This window comes from Suillus discolor (assembly GCF_016758755.1).
Source record: "Suillus discolor strain FC423 chromosome Unknown F5147scaffold_8, whole genome shotgun sequence".
Taxonomy (NCBI): domain Eukaryota; kingdom Fungi; phylum Basidiomycota; class Agaricomycetes; order Boletales; family Suillaceae; genus Suillus; species Suillus discolor.
Window position 1 is genome coordinate 618,947 of NW_024541255.1, and position 15,897 is coordinate 634,843.

Sequence of the window (15,897 nt, forward strand, 5' to 3'; positions counted from 1 at the left end):
GGCCTAATAAGCCAAAATTCATCGAATCCTTCCTTTTTCCTGGTCTACACCATCTCGTGGGCTTGCAGAAGGAAGGGCTTCATATATGGGACGCATCCAAGGACCGAATGTTTAAGTCGGATCTCTTTTTCGCATTTGGAACCGCGGACGGTCCTGGCTTACTTTGTCTGAGCTCAATGGTCGGGCATACCGGGAAGAATGGGTGCAGGATGTACTGTGGTCTTAAGGGACATCACAAGCATGGGCAGCCACAATACTACCCTGTACTCCTCAAGCCTCTCAACTATACTGTTTCTGGATGTGATCACGACGACATTGATGTCAACCAACTTTCATTATCACCATGTTCTGACTATGTCGACAATCTTTACCGTGTCGTCTCCACTACAACAACAGCCCAGTATAATCAGCAGCGGCTTGAAACAGGTATCGTCAAGCCAAGCATATTGCTTGGCCTCTTGCCCAACCGCATGTTTGGCATTCCCGAATGCTTCACCCCCGATATCATGCACTTTGAGGGCCCCAATATGGGTTCACTCTTCACTGATTTGTGGCGTGGCACAATGAGATGTGATGCCACAGATGATAAAGACTCATGGGACTGGGCCGTATTCCGAGACAAGACTGTCTGGATGGATCATGGTGCCTCCGTAGCTGCATGTGCACAATACCTCCCTGGTTCGTTTGATCGGCCCCCACGCAATCCTGCCGAAAAGATCAACACTTACTACAAAGCCTGGGAGTTTATCCTATGGCTGTGGGGCCTTGGCCCAGGTCTTCTCTATGGTATCTTGCCCGACAAGTACTGGCAAAACTTCTGCAAGTTTGTACGAGGTGTCCAAATCATGAGTCAACATAGCCTCACATTCGAAGACATACAGGAGGCTCACAGGTGTTTCTGTGAATGGGAGTATGAGTTCGAATGTATATACTATCAGCGACGAGCAGACCGAATCCATTTTGTTCGGCCATGTGCTCACCAGGGGAATCATCTAGCAACCGAAGGTTTTCGATCAGGTCCGTCTGCATGTTATGCACAGTGGACCATGGAACGTGTCATTGGCATGCTGGGGATGGAAATACGACAGCCTTCCAATCCATTTTCGAACCTCACTTTTCTTGCCATTCGCCGGTGTCAGATAAATGCCCTCAAGGTCATGATTCCTGACTTAGAGCCACCTGACAATCCACTTCCGAATCATTCTGTCAATCTCGGAGGTGGTTATGTTCTCCTCAGGGCTCGTGACAGGTACAACTATCATCCAAGTGAAGCCGAGTCACAAGTTATTGGTGAATTCCTGGATGCACCTGTTCCAAAGTTCAAGCGCTGGGCAAGACTGCGGCTTCCAAACGGCCAGGTTGCTCGCTGTGCATGGAAGGAAACACTCAAGCCTGCAGAGAAGGTCCGCATGGCACGAAACGTCAAGGTGACTGTCTCTCCTGATGTTATGACCAGCTTCTCACTGTAAATTCAGGTGACCATCAATGACAGGAATGAAATCGCACAGGTTTTATATTATGCACAGCTCGCTATTAAGGCAGACGACATAAACAACAATGAAAATGACGGGGAGTTGGAGTACCATGACGACGAGATCTATCGCTTCGTTACAGTTGCAATGGTTTCTGTCTACTCTCGCCCAGATCCAGAACTACTCCAGAAATCGATGCAGACTGTCTGGTCGTGTAAATATCATGGTGATGAGGCACTGCAGCTAGTCAGTGCAAAATCCATCCAGTCCATTGTTGCCATGATACCTCACCGTCCTAAACTCCAATCAGGAGTGGTAGAGGATCGCTTTTTTCTCCTCGAGAAGCCGGGGCTTGGGCTGGTAACTGTTGATGAGGAGGTTGAAGATGAAGCAGATGGGGATGAGTAGATCGAAGATTACCTATGATGATAAAGAGTAGACTATTGAAAGTCTGGATCTGTACAGAATCAGTAAACGTGCACATAGCTCGAGTTGAAAACACACCAAACAGGACATCTGCCTTGTCTACAACCATCCACCGGACGAAGGAGACGTTACAGTGGTAAGAGTGAGTAGGAATGGTGGTAGGAACAGTGCCGGATGAGAGTACACTCTTCCCAGCTGATGATTCGGAAGAGAGGAGAGAGGAAAGCAGCGAGGTAGCAGCTGTGGTGTCAAAAGAGATGGTGCACAAAGGCAGACCGCTTGATCTATAAGTGAGTTATAACATGAGTATTTTTGTTTTTGAATGAGAAATTGAAGGGAAATGAGATTGAAGAGAAAGCCACGTACACTAAGATTCTGCTGGGCAGGACTGGGCTATCTTGCGCCAATGCGTTGAGCCAGGGGCCGCGTGACGTTGAGTGCAATAGATAGAGGAGGATGAAGTAAGTTGGTTTTATTCACTGATTTTACCACAGGCGTGTAAAACACCAAAGCACATGACCTGGCTGACGAATCAACGACTCTTTGTCTTCATCCAAGCTGCACGGTTGGCTCAACGTCGACGGGTCTTGTCTACCATGGCTCAGGCCCTTTGGGTGGATCTGAGCTAGATCCGGCGCACCATGCTTCAAGATCTGAGCTAGATCTGCGGTGTTCCCCGTAGCCTTTCTTTGGTTGCACTGCTCTTCGTCCTGCACTAATACTATCATCATCATCCAGCCGCTGTTCTCAGCCTCACTCCCAGATGTACTCAGTACATTTTTAGAAGATACGGTTATCATGTGCGTTGTTGTCTCTCGCGGTCGCGTCGTTCTCTATGCTGACACATTATCCCTTCTCATTTACGTCAACCATCCGCTCAACCAATGTTGTCTCATATCCCTAGCCCAATTGGCCACACTCCCCCATATAGTCTCAGCCCTTCACGAGCATCCACCTGACACCATTATGTGTTGGCTAGCTCTAGCTTGTATTCTCCTTCTGGTCTCGCGTCTGTCACCTCTGAACTAGCGCCTCTCACTCCGAAGAAACCTAGGCCTCAGACGATGCAACCTCAGCAGCACCTTCTCAATTCGAATGAGCAGTCGTCACGCAAGAAACCGTCGTCACGTCCTTCCACCGCTTCTTCTAGCTTCGCCCCACATGGCGCTGACCCAATCAGCCGCGCAGTCGCCTCCTGTGGCATCAACCACACGCTCTCCTGCTGCACTCTCCTCGTTGCATACGATGTCAAGCAGCTTAGCCCCACACTCGTTCTCACAGCCGGCGTCGGCATCTTCGTTGCATTCTCTTTACATGTCGTCCCACAGCGTTTCGCCTCCCGCATTTATGGGGGAGCGTACGCGCCAGTCATCGACAACCTCTGCACGACATCAGACCTTTTCACCCATGCCATTGACATTTTCCTCATCACAATCATCGCATACCATCTCTCACCTGACCTCGCATTCTCACCTGCCCTCGCATCTTCACCCCTCCTCACATTCTCATTCAACCAACGCCTCAGCCTTATTGATGTATCCACGGAGCGTGACCTTGTGAGCCAAAAGGAACGTGACCACGGGTATGAAGATGTGGTGGAGGTAGGACTCCTTGCAGTACATATTTCAAACGCTTACCCTTTCTTTCAGAATCCTTATCAACGCCCAACATTTTCCTTTCCGCGACGTCACTGGAAGGCAATTTTTTCCTCCTTGCGCCCGTCAATACCATCACCAAATGTAGCAGACGAGGAAGCTGAGCGTGTGCGTAATGTCCGCCACTGTGTGACTCGTCTAGGCAACTCTACGATCGATCGTCGCAACACTTTCATTCAACACGGACGTACAGATACTCTGTCTCCCCCTACCGGTCCTTCCCAGTCCAACCAGCCTGGCTCGCCAGCGCATCCCAAAGCTGAGTTCCTCTAAATTTAGTCCTATTGATACGTTTCAAGAACTACATTGCAATATTAATGCTACATGACAAGAAATACACTAGTGAGAGTACAGTAAGGATGGCCGCACAAATTGTTGAGTGAATGAGCAATGCATATGTAAGTGCAAGGGGAAAATCAAACTTTACGTGGCTTCTTGAACCTCTCCTGGAGCTCCTCTTCACCATATCTTTTCTCAGCTTTGGCGCTAAGATGAGTTTCATCAATTGGACGCACGTAGTAGCGCCATGGTGCAGTGGGATTGCCTGGATCTGGATTGGGGTTCTCGAGGCGCCTGGTAAGAAGGTCACATGGAGAGGCGCTGCTGCAAGAAGTAAGTAAGTAAGCAGTAAAGTGAGGCATTGGAAATCTACAGAGGAATGGGAACTGGGACCACCAACTCTTCTTCCTCATCTTCTGAAGTCTGGACCGCTGACTCTTTCTCCCATGTCTCGACCACCAACTCTTCATCATCCTCTGATGCCTCGGCCACCGTCCCTTCTTCTGCCAGTGGTGAGTTGTCTTCCTCATCCTTACCGTTTTTCAACTGAAGTATTTGAGCATCTTTGAAGCGTAACACAACTCTCTGCATATGTGTGAGATAGTAGGTTTTACTATGCATTGAGAATAAATAAATTTACCTTGCGTCCAGGAGAGTGGATATCCAGTGCAAAGCAGTATGTGTCCCAGGAAGGAACAATGTTGTCAATATCGAGGAAAATAACATCCTCCAACATATTAACAGAGTCAATTATGATAGGCATTAGGGTATTAGAATGATATGAAATCCTCCATGTCGAGGACTTAATGAAATATCCCCAGACTTCGGAATTTTCCAGCAGGTCATGTGAGCGCGTTTTTGGCGTTTTGGGATGCGTTTTTGGGCGCGTCGAACATCTTTCTCTTATACCACCACCATGTCTTATTCTTTCCCCCAGTATAATAACTTTACACCCTCGGAGAATTACAAAACTCCATACCCTAATATTCCCAATCAATTTGCAGGTAGTTCACGTCCTTTTGGTGGCCAGCAGGATACCATGTCTCCCTCCCCTGATTCGAATGGGTCGTTGCATTCTGATGGCATGATCTCTCCATCCCTGGACCCGTTTTTTCAACAGAGGCCAGCAAACTCACCCATTCTTATGCAGCAAGAGCATGAACCTATGGTAAGGAGTCACAGTAATATCGTAAATTAATTAACTGAACACCATGATTAGGGAGGAAATGGACTGTTAAGCGCATATATGCGACTCGAAGAGCAGGTCAAAGCCTCACCGAGTAATTTTTTTAGATAGATGTACTAACTTGCAGCGCATATACGCGTCTTGATGTTCAGATTAAAGTCCTACAGAACGATATTTTACAGCTGCGGACAGACAAACAAATGCTGGCACGCGAGCGGGATTTATATCAGCGCGTCTTTTCAATGAATCACTGGGTTTTCTGGTATCTAACTGTCGGTTTACTAGGGCTGCTTATACCAAGCTTGCAGAATCCCTCTCACTAACTCTAGACCCTGTTGGCCTCAGTACCCTCCCCCCTCAGAGTCTGCCTGTGACGCTCAAGGCAAAGGAAATCTCGGTCCCATCCTACAATCGTGCCGACTTCCCCAGCAAGTTCATATGGACGAAGGAAGACTGGAAGAAGCTCCAGGAAAAACCGTCGACCCAGCTCGAAAAGTCGCATCCACTGCGCTTCGTGGTTGACAAGAGTAATAGGCCTATTCCGTTGGAGCGTGTCACAGCAATACGTACCACATCCCGACGGGTGTTTGTGGACATCTGGAACATCAATGAGGCTCCCAAAAGCTGGGGAGCAGCATCGGGATCTGCTAGTAAGCTGTACTACCGAGAAATGGTAACATTCTTCCCCGAGCTTGGCTACTGTGACGGCAACTGGAAATGTGATGCCATTGCGACTGCTAGCTATACCTCTTGGCGCAAGAATCATATCAACCGCTTGGATCGTGAAGGGACTTGCAAGCCAAAGGCAGAAGACATCATCGATTTTGATAGCCTCGAGACGCTGGACTCTGACGATGCTGAGGATACTGACACAAAGACTAATATCAACACTAAGACCACCAAACGGCAGACCCGCGATTCGGAACCGCTTGACATCAGGTCAAATTCCAGTAAGAAGCGGAAGTCCTCAGAGACATCTAGTAAGTTAATCAACTTTATCTCTATAATCATTTAACTATCTACTACGTTAATAGCCACTGAAAGCGCATCACCATCACTACCAGTCTCAGAAGTCATGGACTCAACTAGTCAATCCCTTGGTACGTCATTTAGTTTGATTCTTTGTGATCCCACCGCCTTCACTTGGCAATAGTTCCAGATGGGAATACCCCACCAGATTCACCCACTAGTAACGACCATCCCATTTCAACAATCGCTGAGCCTCACACTGCTGGTTCCTCAAAGGAGACGACCACATCTAGCGCCCCTGCCAGAGTATGTATTTATCTTGATATTGTCACGTCATACTCAGACACTTGTTTGTAGTTCCGTGCACGGCCCTTGAAATTTGCAAACCCACTGTAAGCCTGTTTTTTTGTTCAAGAACTCGAACTGACTGATATTAGTACTACTGTTGAACCTACTAACGCTAATCGACCCCCAATAATTCAACCTTCCTCCTCTGAAGTTCAGCATACGGCTCCAGCAGATGAACCAATAACTACACAGCCCACTAGTGAACCCATGCCTTCCATTGTACCGACCCCAGAACACTCCCCAGATGGCTCTGTGATCATTTCCGATGTCCACGCACCAGCCACCGTTCAAGTTGCTGCTGACCCGATGCCAACTCCTAGCAGTGAGTACCGCCACATGACTGGACAACCAACTCAACTTCAACTTCTTCCAACAGCAACCTCTGACATGGTACCTCCACTGGATGCCTCTACCAGCAAACCTCTCAATGTGCTGGCAAAGAAGTCAAGGAAGATGCAGATCGGGAAAGCACAGAATGGACGGTTCGTCTGCATTGGTAGGATTCTTTGCTACTGTACATATTGATCGACTTCATCACAGCAACCTGTGTGCACGTGAGTGGCTCACTCGTAACAAGACTGGATCAGCAGCCGAGTTCAAGATCCACTATGATGGACTGTCAGGAGCGCAGAAGAAGGTGCGCCTTCCATCTCATCTTTCCTTGGCTTAGACTAACATATATTCATCAGTCATATGATGAGCTCGCTACCACGAAAGTACGTACTATGACTAGAACATGTTGCACCTACCTACTTACAGGTACGGTATTCTTCCAACTAGGTTGCAGCGGGTGAATGGCCCCGTTAGTGACATCACTCTCCTTCCGACTTCTTGCGACCTCGCTGTCTCTTAGTGTCTATCTTGATCATCCTCGCACCAGGATCCCTGTCAGCAATAGCGGACCACAGCGCTCCCTCCCCCAGAACTTCTTGTGATCTCATGGCCTCTCAGGATCGTTCAAGTTGGTCACCTCCTGGTCGACTTGTAGGAATAGCTGCATGGAGTATGGGCTGGAACGGACGGTGACAGGATGTGCTGTCGGGTGCCATTGGTGCCGAGTTTTATTGTATCTGTGTATCTGTAATGTATACTACACTACACAATACCAGCAGATCTGGCACAATCTAGGATGATGCAACGAGCATTGCAGCCACACAATACCAGCAAATCTGGCACAATTTAGGGTAACGTGAAAATATTGCATGCACACAATCAGCGACAATAGTGCACAATCCCACACAATTGCACATGTGCTATTAGTCTCATTTTTCTGTTGAGATTGTGTCGCTCATTCTAGACAATCTCACGCAACCTCAGCCATTCTCAGAACAGTGGGTTTTCACTGGGGATCAGTAATCATTGTGTCATTGGATTCAATGTACACATGATTACCACCGTGGATTTGATGTTCTTTTTTAGATGATATGTAACGATACACACTGAAAATGAAAGCACACTGGTTGTCGGAAGTTGTCATGAGTTCAAACATACTGGGATGTATGATGGCCCAGAGGAGACAATAATAAATTGAATCATTTTTGTATAAAATATCTACATGCCAAAAGTCGTGTTATGTTCGAAAATCTCTGGATGATAAAAATTAAGTCTCGACCGCTAGAACAATGTAGGTGGGAGTGGTGGGTAACACAAAAAATGCTCTGGCGAGACGACGAGAGGAGGTCAGAAAGAGATTAATCGTGTAATATAAAACTACAGGCAACCTACCTGGCGAGACGACGAGAGGAGGTCAGAAAGAGATGAGAGCCCCTTACAATCGTTACCCGCCAGGCGAACCTCAAACTCCGCTATAGGAGAGGAGGAGTTTGAAAGACGATCGGGAGTGTTGCCCGATGAAAAACAGGCCTAAAAAGAATACATGTGGCTGCGCGACCATAGTAGGGCTTAAGCCAGCGCACACGCAGGCCCATGAAGTAGAGGACGACTCTTATTCAAGACTCGAAGTTCCGCGACAGACACGCAACCGCTTGTCGGCCAATTAGCTTCGTATAACTTATATTAAACCCAAAAAATCTCTGGATGATAACCAAAAGTCATCCACGTGGCTTCTCAGAACTCTATTTTTGGCACAACGTCCACATGGTACCTTCAGTAGAGTACTTCCTACTGTCGTCCTCATTGTCGCCGACAATGAGCCACGCAGCGCCGCGCGTCGTGTCACGCATCACACAGGCGGGTGCATGATGTACCTGCATTTTCCTTGAATGATAGTTATTTATTTACTACTTACCTACAGAGACACCCAAGCAAACATCACGCTTCAGTTTCCTCTCTTCTGCAAAGAATATTGTATGACAATGGCACATCACCATACATTGCAGAGCCTGGCGCAAATGTACATTTGCTGTGGTTGATTAATTACTTATACCAAGCAAGTGCTGGTACGAGTGTCACGCACCTGCCATACCGTGACTGGTGACATGTGACCCGACGCGCAAAGGGTGGGACCCGCCTTGAGCTCGCCATTGATAACGGTGAGCATGGGATGACTTGAGCCAGCAGGTGGACGACTTTTGTACATAACATCCCGATTTGGTAGCCATGTGGACAACTTTTTTTTTTGTGAAATGATTTAGAGTTTTGAGAAGCCACGTGGATGACTTTTGTAAAATCAATTCGAGTTTTAGTTATAACATCGATTGGGTGACTATCCATAGGCTGAAATAATGCGGAATAAAATAAGATAGAATAAAAGAGACCATTTAAGGAAGTCGTGCCGCGATGCCGCTGTTCATTTGCATCGAATTTCCAAAACATTATTTTTTGACCCCCTTACAAACTCTAAATCTAGAAGGGGGGGGGGGGGCCTTACAGATTATTCCAGATTATAAATGACGGATTAAATCCATTTTGGGCCACTACGCCTAAGCTATCTGCTGACTAATCCATGACTTGAGGTCTGCCTGACACATGTTCAGCATGGCGATGGTTGCCACCTGGTCCAAACATTTTTCAATATATGCAGTCCCATCCCTGAGCTCCCTGGCGAAGTTTTTAGCTGAAATTTTAAGATTGCTATCAGCAGACGACGCTGACACGTACCACTGCGACCGGCCAGGGTACGAGGTGAGCAGTGCCGACACCATTCTCTCCCTATAAGTCTAGAATTGCGAAAACAACTCGTTCCCCAAGCTACCACGACTGTTTCTTTTTCATTAAAGACTTGATTTCATGTGTGTACTAACGTATTCCTGCGACCACCGCTGGGCACGACAAAGGTACAGCCGCTTAGGGTTCCGGGTTTCAACACGATCAAGTCGAGCTAGCTCTATTCCAGCAACGAGTGTAGCTGCTAACATCCTCGCGTGTTCTTCGTCATCAAGAAATGCTGTCTCTTCTCCGCCATTCACCAGATTGTGGTACTGTAGTAGTAGATCGTCCATTGCAGTTTTGACTGAATTATTTTATTCCAGATGCGTTACGGTTGTGTTTTCTGTACAGATTATCTTTTGCAAATATCTTTCAAAGTCCATTATAATCTATTCCACTGTAGAGACTCGCGCCTCTCAATGCGGAATATACGGCCCTATTACCCACATAATTCCCTACACGTTCCAGCTCTTATCCGAAGGATCAGTCATACGTGCTCTCACGCGCGCGCCCTACGTACGCGCCTCGTTCGCGCGCCTTACACGCACTCGCGCCTTTCGCGCGCGCTCGTGCGCCTCCCCTTAGGCCTTCGTACCCTTGTCCGTCCGTCCGTCCTATGTCCTCGCTGATTTACTGGTGCGTTATTCTTATCCCTTTCACTGAATTGACGTACCTTCGGTCCGATCTCCGCGCTTACATATAGAAAGTCTATCATAGGCTTTAGAATATATTTAGAGTTGATATGGTTACTCGGTTCGGTACCACGCTCGGAAGCGCACCGCATAGCGTAATCTCCCTTCTTAAATAGAGGGAAAGCTCCTTTTAACTTACTTCCTTCCCTTCTCCCTTATCTGAGTATACTGCAAATTGTATAAGTGCACCTTAGTACTTGAAATCCGATTATACTTCACTATTCTACCATCGCTCGCGCATCTGTTATACTTGAACACTCTCCCCCATCGCTCAAAAGCACGCTTCCGTATACGCGCGCGCCCCTCGCATCTTTCGCTCGCGCGTGCCCTTCGCGCGCCTTCGCATTTGCTTACTCGCGCCTACGCGCGCGTTATCTTCTCGCGCCTTCGCGCGCCTGTTACCACCTGTCTAGTTGGTGAAGACTCCCTCCATTACATTAAAGAGGAACTTCTCTCAGTAGCTGTCCTTTGGGTCGAGTCGTATTCTCGTATCCTGGTCTTACTGTAGAACCCCCGTTAGCTTTAGCGTTTCACCTATAGTCAAGATTCCTCACCTTCACCGCATTATTTTGCCTACGGATAGTCACCCATTTATTTACTTTATCGTTTTGATTTTATTTTGTCCAATACGGTCCCTCATAGGGATGCATGACGGTAGGGCTTTCTTGCATCGCTATGTCACTTTGGATTATAATTTTTATTTTATTCACACGGACTATTGCTTACGTTGGCACATCTTTACCAACATATGAACATGACCTGGTAATTTACTCCACCGTCAACTCACTGATCGAGATCTATTGCTGGTATCAGCGTCCATCTTCATCCTCACTCATTATTTTTGTAATTACGAATTACATACAGTACCGTTCGACCTCGTGTACCATTGCTGATTTTCTTAAACACAATGCGTTTTCATGTATCACACACAGAATTTTTCACAACAATTATTGTAACACGCGTGAACTTGTGGTCGCGAACAACCTCGCGTTTCTAAATATCTACAGCCTTGAAACTGGAAAGAAGTACTATTGATACACGATATGATGTTACAATCCTCATACACTGTACCAGCCCAAACAAAGGGTAATTACAGGAACAGTCAGTCCTGTTCATCCTCGCTGACTCACCAATTGTGTCGCTTGTTCGCCTTCTTTTTTGATGGACCTGGAGCCTGACACCAACCTTGTCTGTTGTCGTTTTCATGTCCGGATGTTTTGCATTTTTCTATCGCGATTGGTTTTGCATGTTGGTGACCAGTGCGATACTGCTGGGCTAAGTACTTGCCGGTCTTGCTGGCCTTGTCGACTGTCCCGCTTGACGTGCCGTGTTGTATGGTCATTCTCATCTTCGGTACCGGAATCACTATTCACTAGCATGTCGAATGGAGTAAGGTCGGCATGCTCTATTTAACGGCTGGTCTCATGTACGCCTGCAAAGCTGTTTTAGCCATATCTGATTTTTCAAGTATGGCAAAGAACCAGAAATCTGTTGATGACTATAGTAATAGCCAGAGAAGAACTTCTATAAAATAAATCATTTGTCCAGGCGGGTGTTATCATGTGACTACTCTGCAGCGAGGAGGTAGTGAACTTCAGAACAATTTCTTAGTGTCTTGGCAGCTTGCTCTGCGGTAAGGTCTCTCTGCGGCTCCGCCATAACTTCAAAACTATCAATCATATTAGCTTGTGTCAACGAGCCAATAATTTGTGGTAGAACTCACCCCGCCAAAAATTTGCGCACACTAGCACTCCGTAAGAGTGGAGGCTCAAAGTGCACATGCAGATGTGCAATATCGTCTGTATCTTTCACATACATCCCATCATCATCTCGACGTGGGGGAAGTGGTCGTTGATGAACGCCCATCGCATATGCAAACGAGCAAGAGAATATGTTGTCGTAGCGCTTCGTCACGCGCAACATGATGTCTGCAAATGCGTGCTTCTCATCAACTGTGAAATGTACAAGGGACGAAATGTGCCGTTTGTGAGGGAGCACTGTGATGTCGTGTTAAGAGCTAGCATTTGCTACAAGTAACTTGTGACACACCCATGATTTCGAAGGGCCAATACGCCCACCACGGCACAAGCGCAACGAAATGCTCATTTGTAACGACTATGCGTCCTTCGTCTTCTGGAACAGACAGCTCATGGTGCACATACTCGCACAATAGGCACGCATGTCCATCAGGCCCAGTTGGAACGCCAGAGTGTACGTGGGTGGTAGATGCATAGTTATGCAGAGAAGCAAGTTCCTTCGCGGGGAGGGTAGGCACGGTGGAAAGCGACCATACTTGGCTGTGTGGATGCGGGTTGGAACACCCCATCATTGCTCCCTTGTTCTGTTATGAAATGAGGACTTGTGCGATGATCTGGTCAAAGTCGAATACTTCAAATATCTGCACATATTCAATGCCAGGCTCAGTCCCCCTCCTCATGTAAACACGAGTCCATTCATCCACAATATTCTCCACGTCCAACAGAGATAAGGTCGGTAAACTGAGATCATGCCGGGGATGGAAACATACAACATCGCACGCGCCCTGAATTGGCTCGACAGTCAGGAGTGGATGTGCAGCCTGAGGTGTGACAGGTCCGGGGGGTGGAAGAACGGCAGCGTAATCATTCTCGAATACCACGGTGGAAGTGTACATTTCGTTCACCTTACCGCCCGCTCGAGTATTCCCAGGGCACAAGTAACATGCGGGATCGTACTGGGGGAAGTTTGACGGCTCGGTGGGCTCAGTCTGACCTAGCCAAGGACGTTTGGTGCGATGAGGTGAGACGAGAATGTGTGTGTTAGTCAATGGATTATCTGTGACCGTATCATGGTCAATCATTGTTTCGTCGAGGTCATCTTAACAAGAGGACTTACAGCGTCTGTGAGGATGCGTAGTTGGATCGAAGGGCTCCATACTGATGTTAAGAAGCGTCGAACTTCGAAGGCAGACTCAAACGACGAGCCGCGATGACTGGTAGCAAAGCTTGTTTATCCAAGAGACTCCATGATGCGTGTGATCTAGATGCATGTTCTAGCCTAAGTGTAACAGGTAATTAACTCAGTTGAAAGTTTATAAACCAACATTCACGAAATACTACTATATTGTGCAGACTACTCCATCATTGTGCTGTCATAAATCAATTCGATACGGCAGTGAACGTTTGAACTCTCGAAGGGGCTCAAGACAACAGTCTCCTCCCTGTTCCTTTTCCAGCATGTGTTACTTGACTGGTAAAGATGGTTATCTTGCTTCAAAGATGTTCCCAGATTGCGCTGATCACGGTCTCCTACACGGATATTTGGTTCTCTGTGACGGATACAATAAATGGCACCTTATAAGCTGCTGAAACCATGGGTATATTGCCATTGATGGCTACAGCCGCGCGCTCATATTTAATGAAACCCCTACCGGCTACCTCGGTAGTGTCGATCGCTGCTCATGCTATGAAAATTGGACCTATAGTCGACGATGGAAGGTGGGTGTCCTTGGCCGAGGAGACTACGCACTTCTACAAAATCAGTAAGAAACTGAGTTGAACGGAACACTTCCTTCCGCTTCCTCAGGCTGCCCTTGATTACCCACAGTTCGGAACATCGATCATCGAGGCCATCTATGGTCATAAAGAAAGGGCGTGCTGGAATAATTTATCGTTGTACTACACATCCTCTAGGTCTGGCGACACCAGTGCACATAAGAGAGATGCGGATTGTGTCACAGCATTGCTATTTATTAGGAACCTGTTGAATACCCATGGTTGTCGGTCGCGAACACTGTGATCGAGTGCATGATAAGATCGACGGAACATGTCCAACACGTGAAGGTCATTTTTGAGGTTAATAGTGCGCCTTGCCATCGAGAATGAAGTGGCCAATAGCAAAATCTCAGAGTAAGCTACAATTTTTTATTCATGATTTAGCCGATTTCATGTTCGGCCAATAACTGCAGAGAATCTCAGTTATACAATCGAAAGTCTCGAGACAAGCCGTAGCTCACCATGTTTGGGATCCCATTAGATATGGGGTATATGTGGTTACAATTTTGACAGACCATCGCACCATCAGTAACATTGATCTAGGGAAAATTTAGCACAAACTTGAGGAAGTGATCAAGGTACCTAGTACCTCCATTAAAACATGATGAAGCTTCTGAAGTAGCTCGTCGTCCATCATGTCTGGTTGTTCTGGAGGTAGCGATGTGTCTCCGACCTCAATCGACCATGAGCCACTCGCTCGGATCAGTTATGCAATCGCGCGCACCTGCTTCGCAGCATTTACCAACGCAGTCCATTCCAATCGAGACAGCATATTCCGGATGAAGTCAGGGTTGAATTCTGTTTCTTGTAGTTCAACTTCGACATCCTGAAATATGAGTGGAAAATTATTTGTAGTACATCCTTTGACATGGCATGCGAGTAAATTGTGGGTGATTAACCGAACCATGGTCGCTGTGAAGAACAAGGTAACATATATATACTTATGTAAAATTATTTCAAGATTTTCTAAAGTTTTGATCTCAGTACTTCTCTGTCACGAGCCAGATCAACAGCTTGTACATATACACTTCGATTATTTTCGTCCTTCCATGCGTCCACCCTCGCCATCGATTCCAGAGAAGAAGTTTCTTTATGATGCTCTGAAGCAGTCTCTGCGACTGGACGGTCGCGATATGCTTGATTTTCGAACGCCGACCTTCACTTTTGGCCCTGAACTAGGTTGGGTAGAATGTGCAATGGGCAAAACACGGTAAGCATCCATGAGGATTCGTGCGTGTTGTCAGATACAAGACAGGTGCCAGCGTAATTGCACAATTAGACGCCAAAATGGTCAAACCGCTGCCAGAACGACCCTTTGAAGGCATTATTACAATACATTCTGAAATCTCTCCTATGGCGTCTCCGGACTATGAACCTGGTCGGTAGGTGCGTGCCATCTATCTATATTTTATTTTTGCCATAACCAACAATTCCACCAGGCCTTCAGAAGAAGAGGTCACCCTTACCCGCATGTTGGACAAGGTCCTCCGAAGAAGTGACACTATTGACAAGGAATCTTTGTGCATATTGGCAGGTCAACGAGTAGGTGAAGTCTTTCTCCGATGAGTAATATGACACTGAATGGGTCAACGATGAAAATTTCAGGTCTGGCAATTGCGATTGACAGTTCATGTCCTCACTGATGCCGGTAACATACTCGATTGTTCATGTCTCGCTGGCATCGTAGCTTTTAAGCACTTCAGAAAGCCGGAAGTAGAAGTCATTGGAGACGAAGTCATCGTTGTACGTATTGAGACGACTTTGCTGCTTATACTGTTGACTTTTCTCCAACAGCACTCGCCATCTGAACGTGCACCCATCTCGCTTGCAATACATCACACCCCTTTCTGTGTGACGTTCGCATTCTTCCCGGATGCATTGACGCGACCCGTGGTGGACCCATCTTTGCTTGAGCAGAGGCTGAGTGCAGGTTTGATGAGCATAGCGATGAATGCTCAGCGCGAGATATGTGTCCTACACAAAGCAGGGGGGGTTCCGACGGCACCAGAGGAAGTCCTACGATTAATTAACGTAACTTCCATTCTGGTCAAAGATCTTGACAAGCGGGTCGAGGCTAGGCTGCTGGAAGACTGGGAGGGTAGGACAGTTGAAGTGAGATAGATAGCTTTTATCAAGGTTGCTTAACTTTTCACAATATTTGGTGCCTTAGCCAAGTATTATGTAATTTTTGGGAAGAAAACTCAAAAAAAAAGATCGTCAACAGGGGCG

The 15,897-nt window shown here is 47.0% G+C and overlaps 7 protein-coding genes across 7 annotated transcripts; 4 read left to right on the forward strand and 3 right to left on the reverse strand.

The window, feature by feature from the left end:
- Positions 1-506: 506 nt before the first annotated feature.
- On the forward strand, positions 507-1,880 carry F5147DRAFT_569339 (uncharacterized protein; the record flags this gene model as incomplete). The annotated part of the gene is made up of 2 exons (XM_041430950.1): positions 507-1,445; positions 1,539-1,880. The coding sequence occupies 2 exons, from the start codon at positions 507-509 to the stop codon at positions 1,878-1,880; spliced, it is 1,281 nt and encodes a 426-aa protein (XP_041296977.1).
- Positions 1,881-2,884: 1,004 nt separating this feature from the next.
- On the forward strand, positions 2,885-3,826 carry F5147DRAFT_820393 (uncharacterized protein; the record flags this gene model as incomplete). The annotated part of the gene is made up of 2 exons (XM_041443668.1): positions 2,885-3,499; positions 3,548-3,826. Exons 1-2 carry the CDS (start codon positions 2,963-2,965, stop codon positions 3,824-3,826), a joined length of 816 nt encoding a protein of 271 aa, XP_041296978.1. The 5' UTR covers positions 2,885-2,962.
- A 143-nt stretch (positions 3,827-3,969) lies between these two features.
- On the reverse strand, positions 3,970-4,595 carry F5147DRAFT_769720 (uncharacterized protein; the record flags this gene model as incomplete). Its single annotated transcript, XM_041441062.1, has 3 exons — positions 3,970-4,153; positions 4,206-4,417; positions 4,473-4,595. 3 exons carry the CDS (start codon positions 4,593-4,595, stop codon positions 3,970-3,972), a joined length of 519 nt encoding a protein of 172 aa, XP_041296979.1.
- Positions 4,596-4,748: 153 nt separating this feature from the next.
- On the forward strand, positions 4,749-7,188 carry F5147DRAFT_769721 (uncharacterized protein; the record flags this gene model as incomplete). Its single annotated transcript, XM_041441063.1, has 11 exons — positions 4,749-5,000; positions 5,052-5,112; positions 5,348-5,998; positions 6,053-6,118; positions 6,172-6,293; positions 6,345-6,379; positions 6,425-6,657; positions 6,712-6,817; positions 6,876-6,972; positions 7,025-7,051; positions 7,123-7,188. The coding sequence occupies 11 exons, from the start codon at positions 4,749-4,751 to the stop codon at positions 7,186-7,188; spliced, it is 1,716 nt and encodes a 571-aa protein (XP_041296980.1).
- Positions 7,189-11,574: 4,386 nt separating this feature from the next.
- F5147DRAFT_676816 (galactose-1-phosphate uridylyltransferase) lies at positions 11,575-13,164 on the reverse strand. The gene is made up of 5 exons (XM_041436069.1): positions 13,010-13,164; positions 12,525-12,949; positions 12,185-12,476; positions 11,859-12,132; positions 11,575-11,804 (listed from the first exon to the last, which is right to left on the reverse strand). The coding sequence occupies exons 1-5, from the start codon at positions 13,047-13,049 to the stop codon at positions 11,702-11,704; spliced, it is 1,134 nt and encodes a 377-aa protein (XP_041296981.1). The 5' UTR covers positions 13,050-13,164; the 3' UTR covers positions 11,575-11,701.
- A 434-nt stretch (positions 13,165-13,598) lies between these two features.
- F5147DRAFT_676818 (uncharacterized protein) lies at positions 13,599-14,583 on the reverse strand. Its single transcript, XM_041436070.1, has 4 exons — positions 14,393-14,583; positions 14,258-14,341; positions 14,130-14,207; positions 13,599-14,075 (listed from the first exon to the last, which is right to left on the reverse strand). The coding sequence occupies exons 1-4, from the start codon at positions 14,573-14,575 to the stop codon at positions 14,049-14,051; spliced, it is 372 nt and encodes a 123-aa protein (XP_041296982.1). The 5' UTR covers positions 14,576-14,583; the 3' UTR covers positions 13,599-14,048.
- Positions 14,576-15,889, forward strand: F5147DRAFT_676820 (ribosomal protein S5 domain 2-type protein). The gene is made up of 5 exons (XM_041436071.1): positions 14,576-14,878; positions 14,931-15,050; positions 15,108-15,210; positions 15,274-15,411; positions 15,463-15,889. The coding sequence occupies exons 1-5, from the start codon at positions 14,718-14,720 to the stop codon at positions 15,787-15,789; spliced, it is 849 nt and encodes a 282-aa protein (XP_041296983.1). The 5' UTR covers positions 14,576-14,717; the 3' UTR covers positions 15,790-15,889.
- Positions 15,890-15,897: the final 8 nt, after the last annotated feature.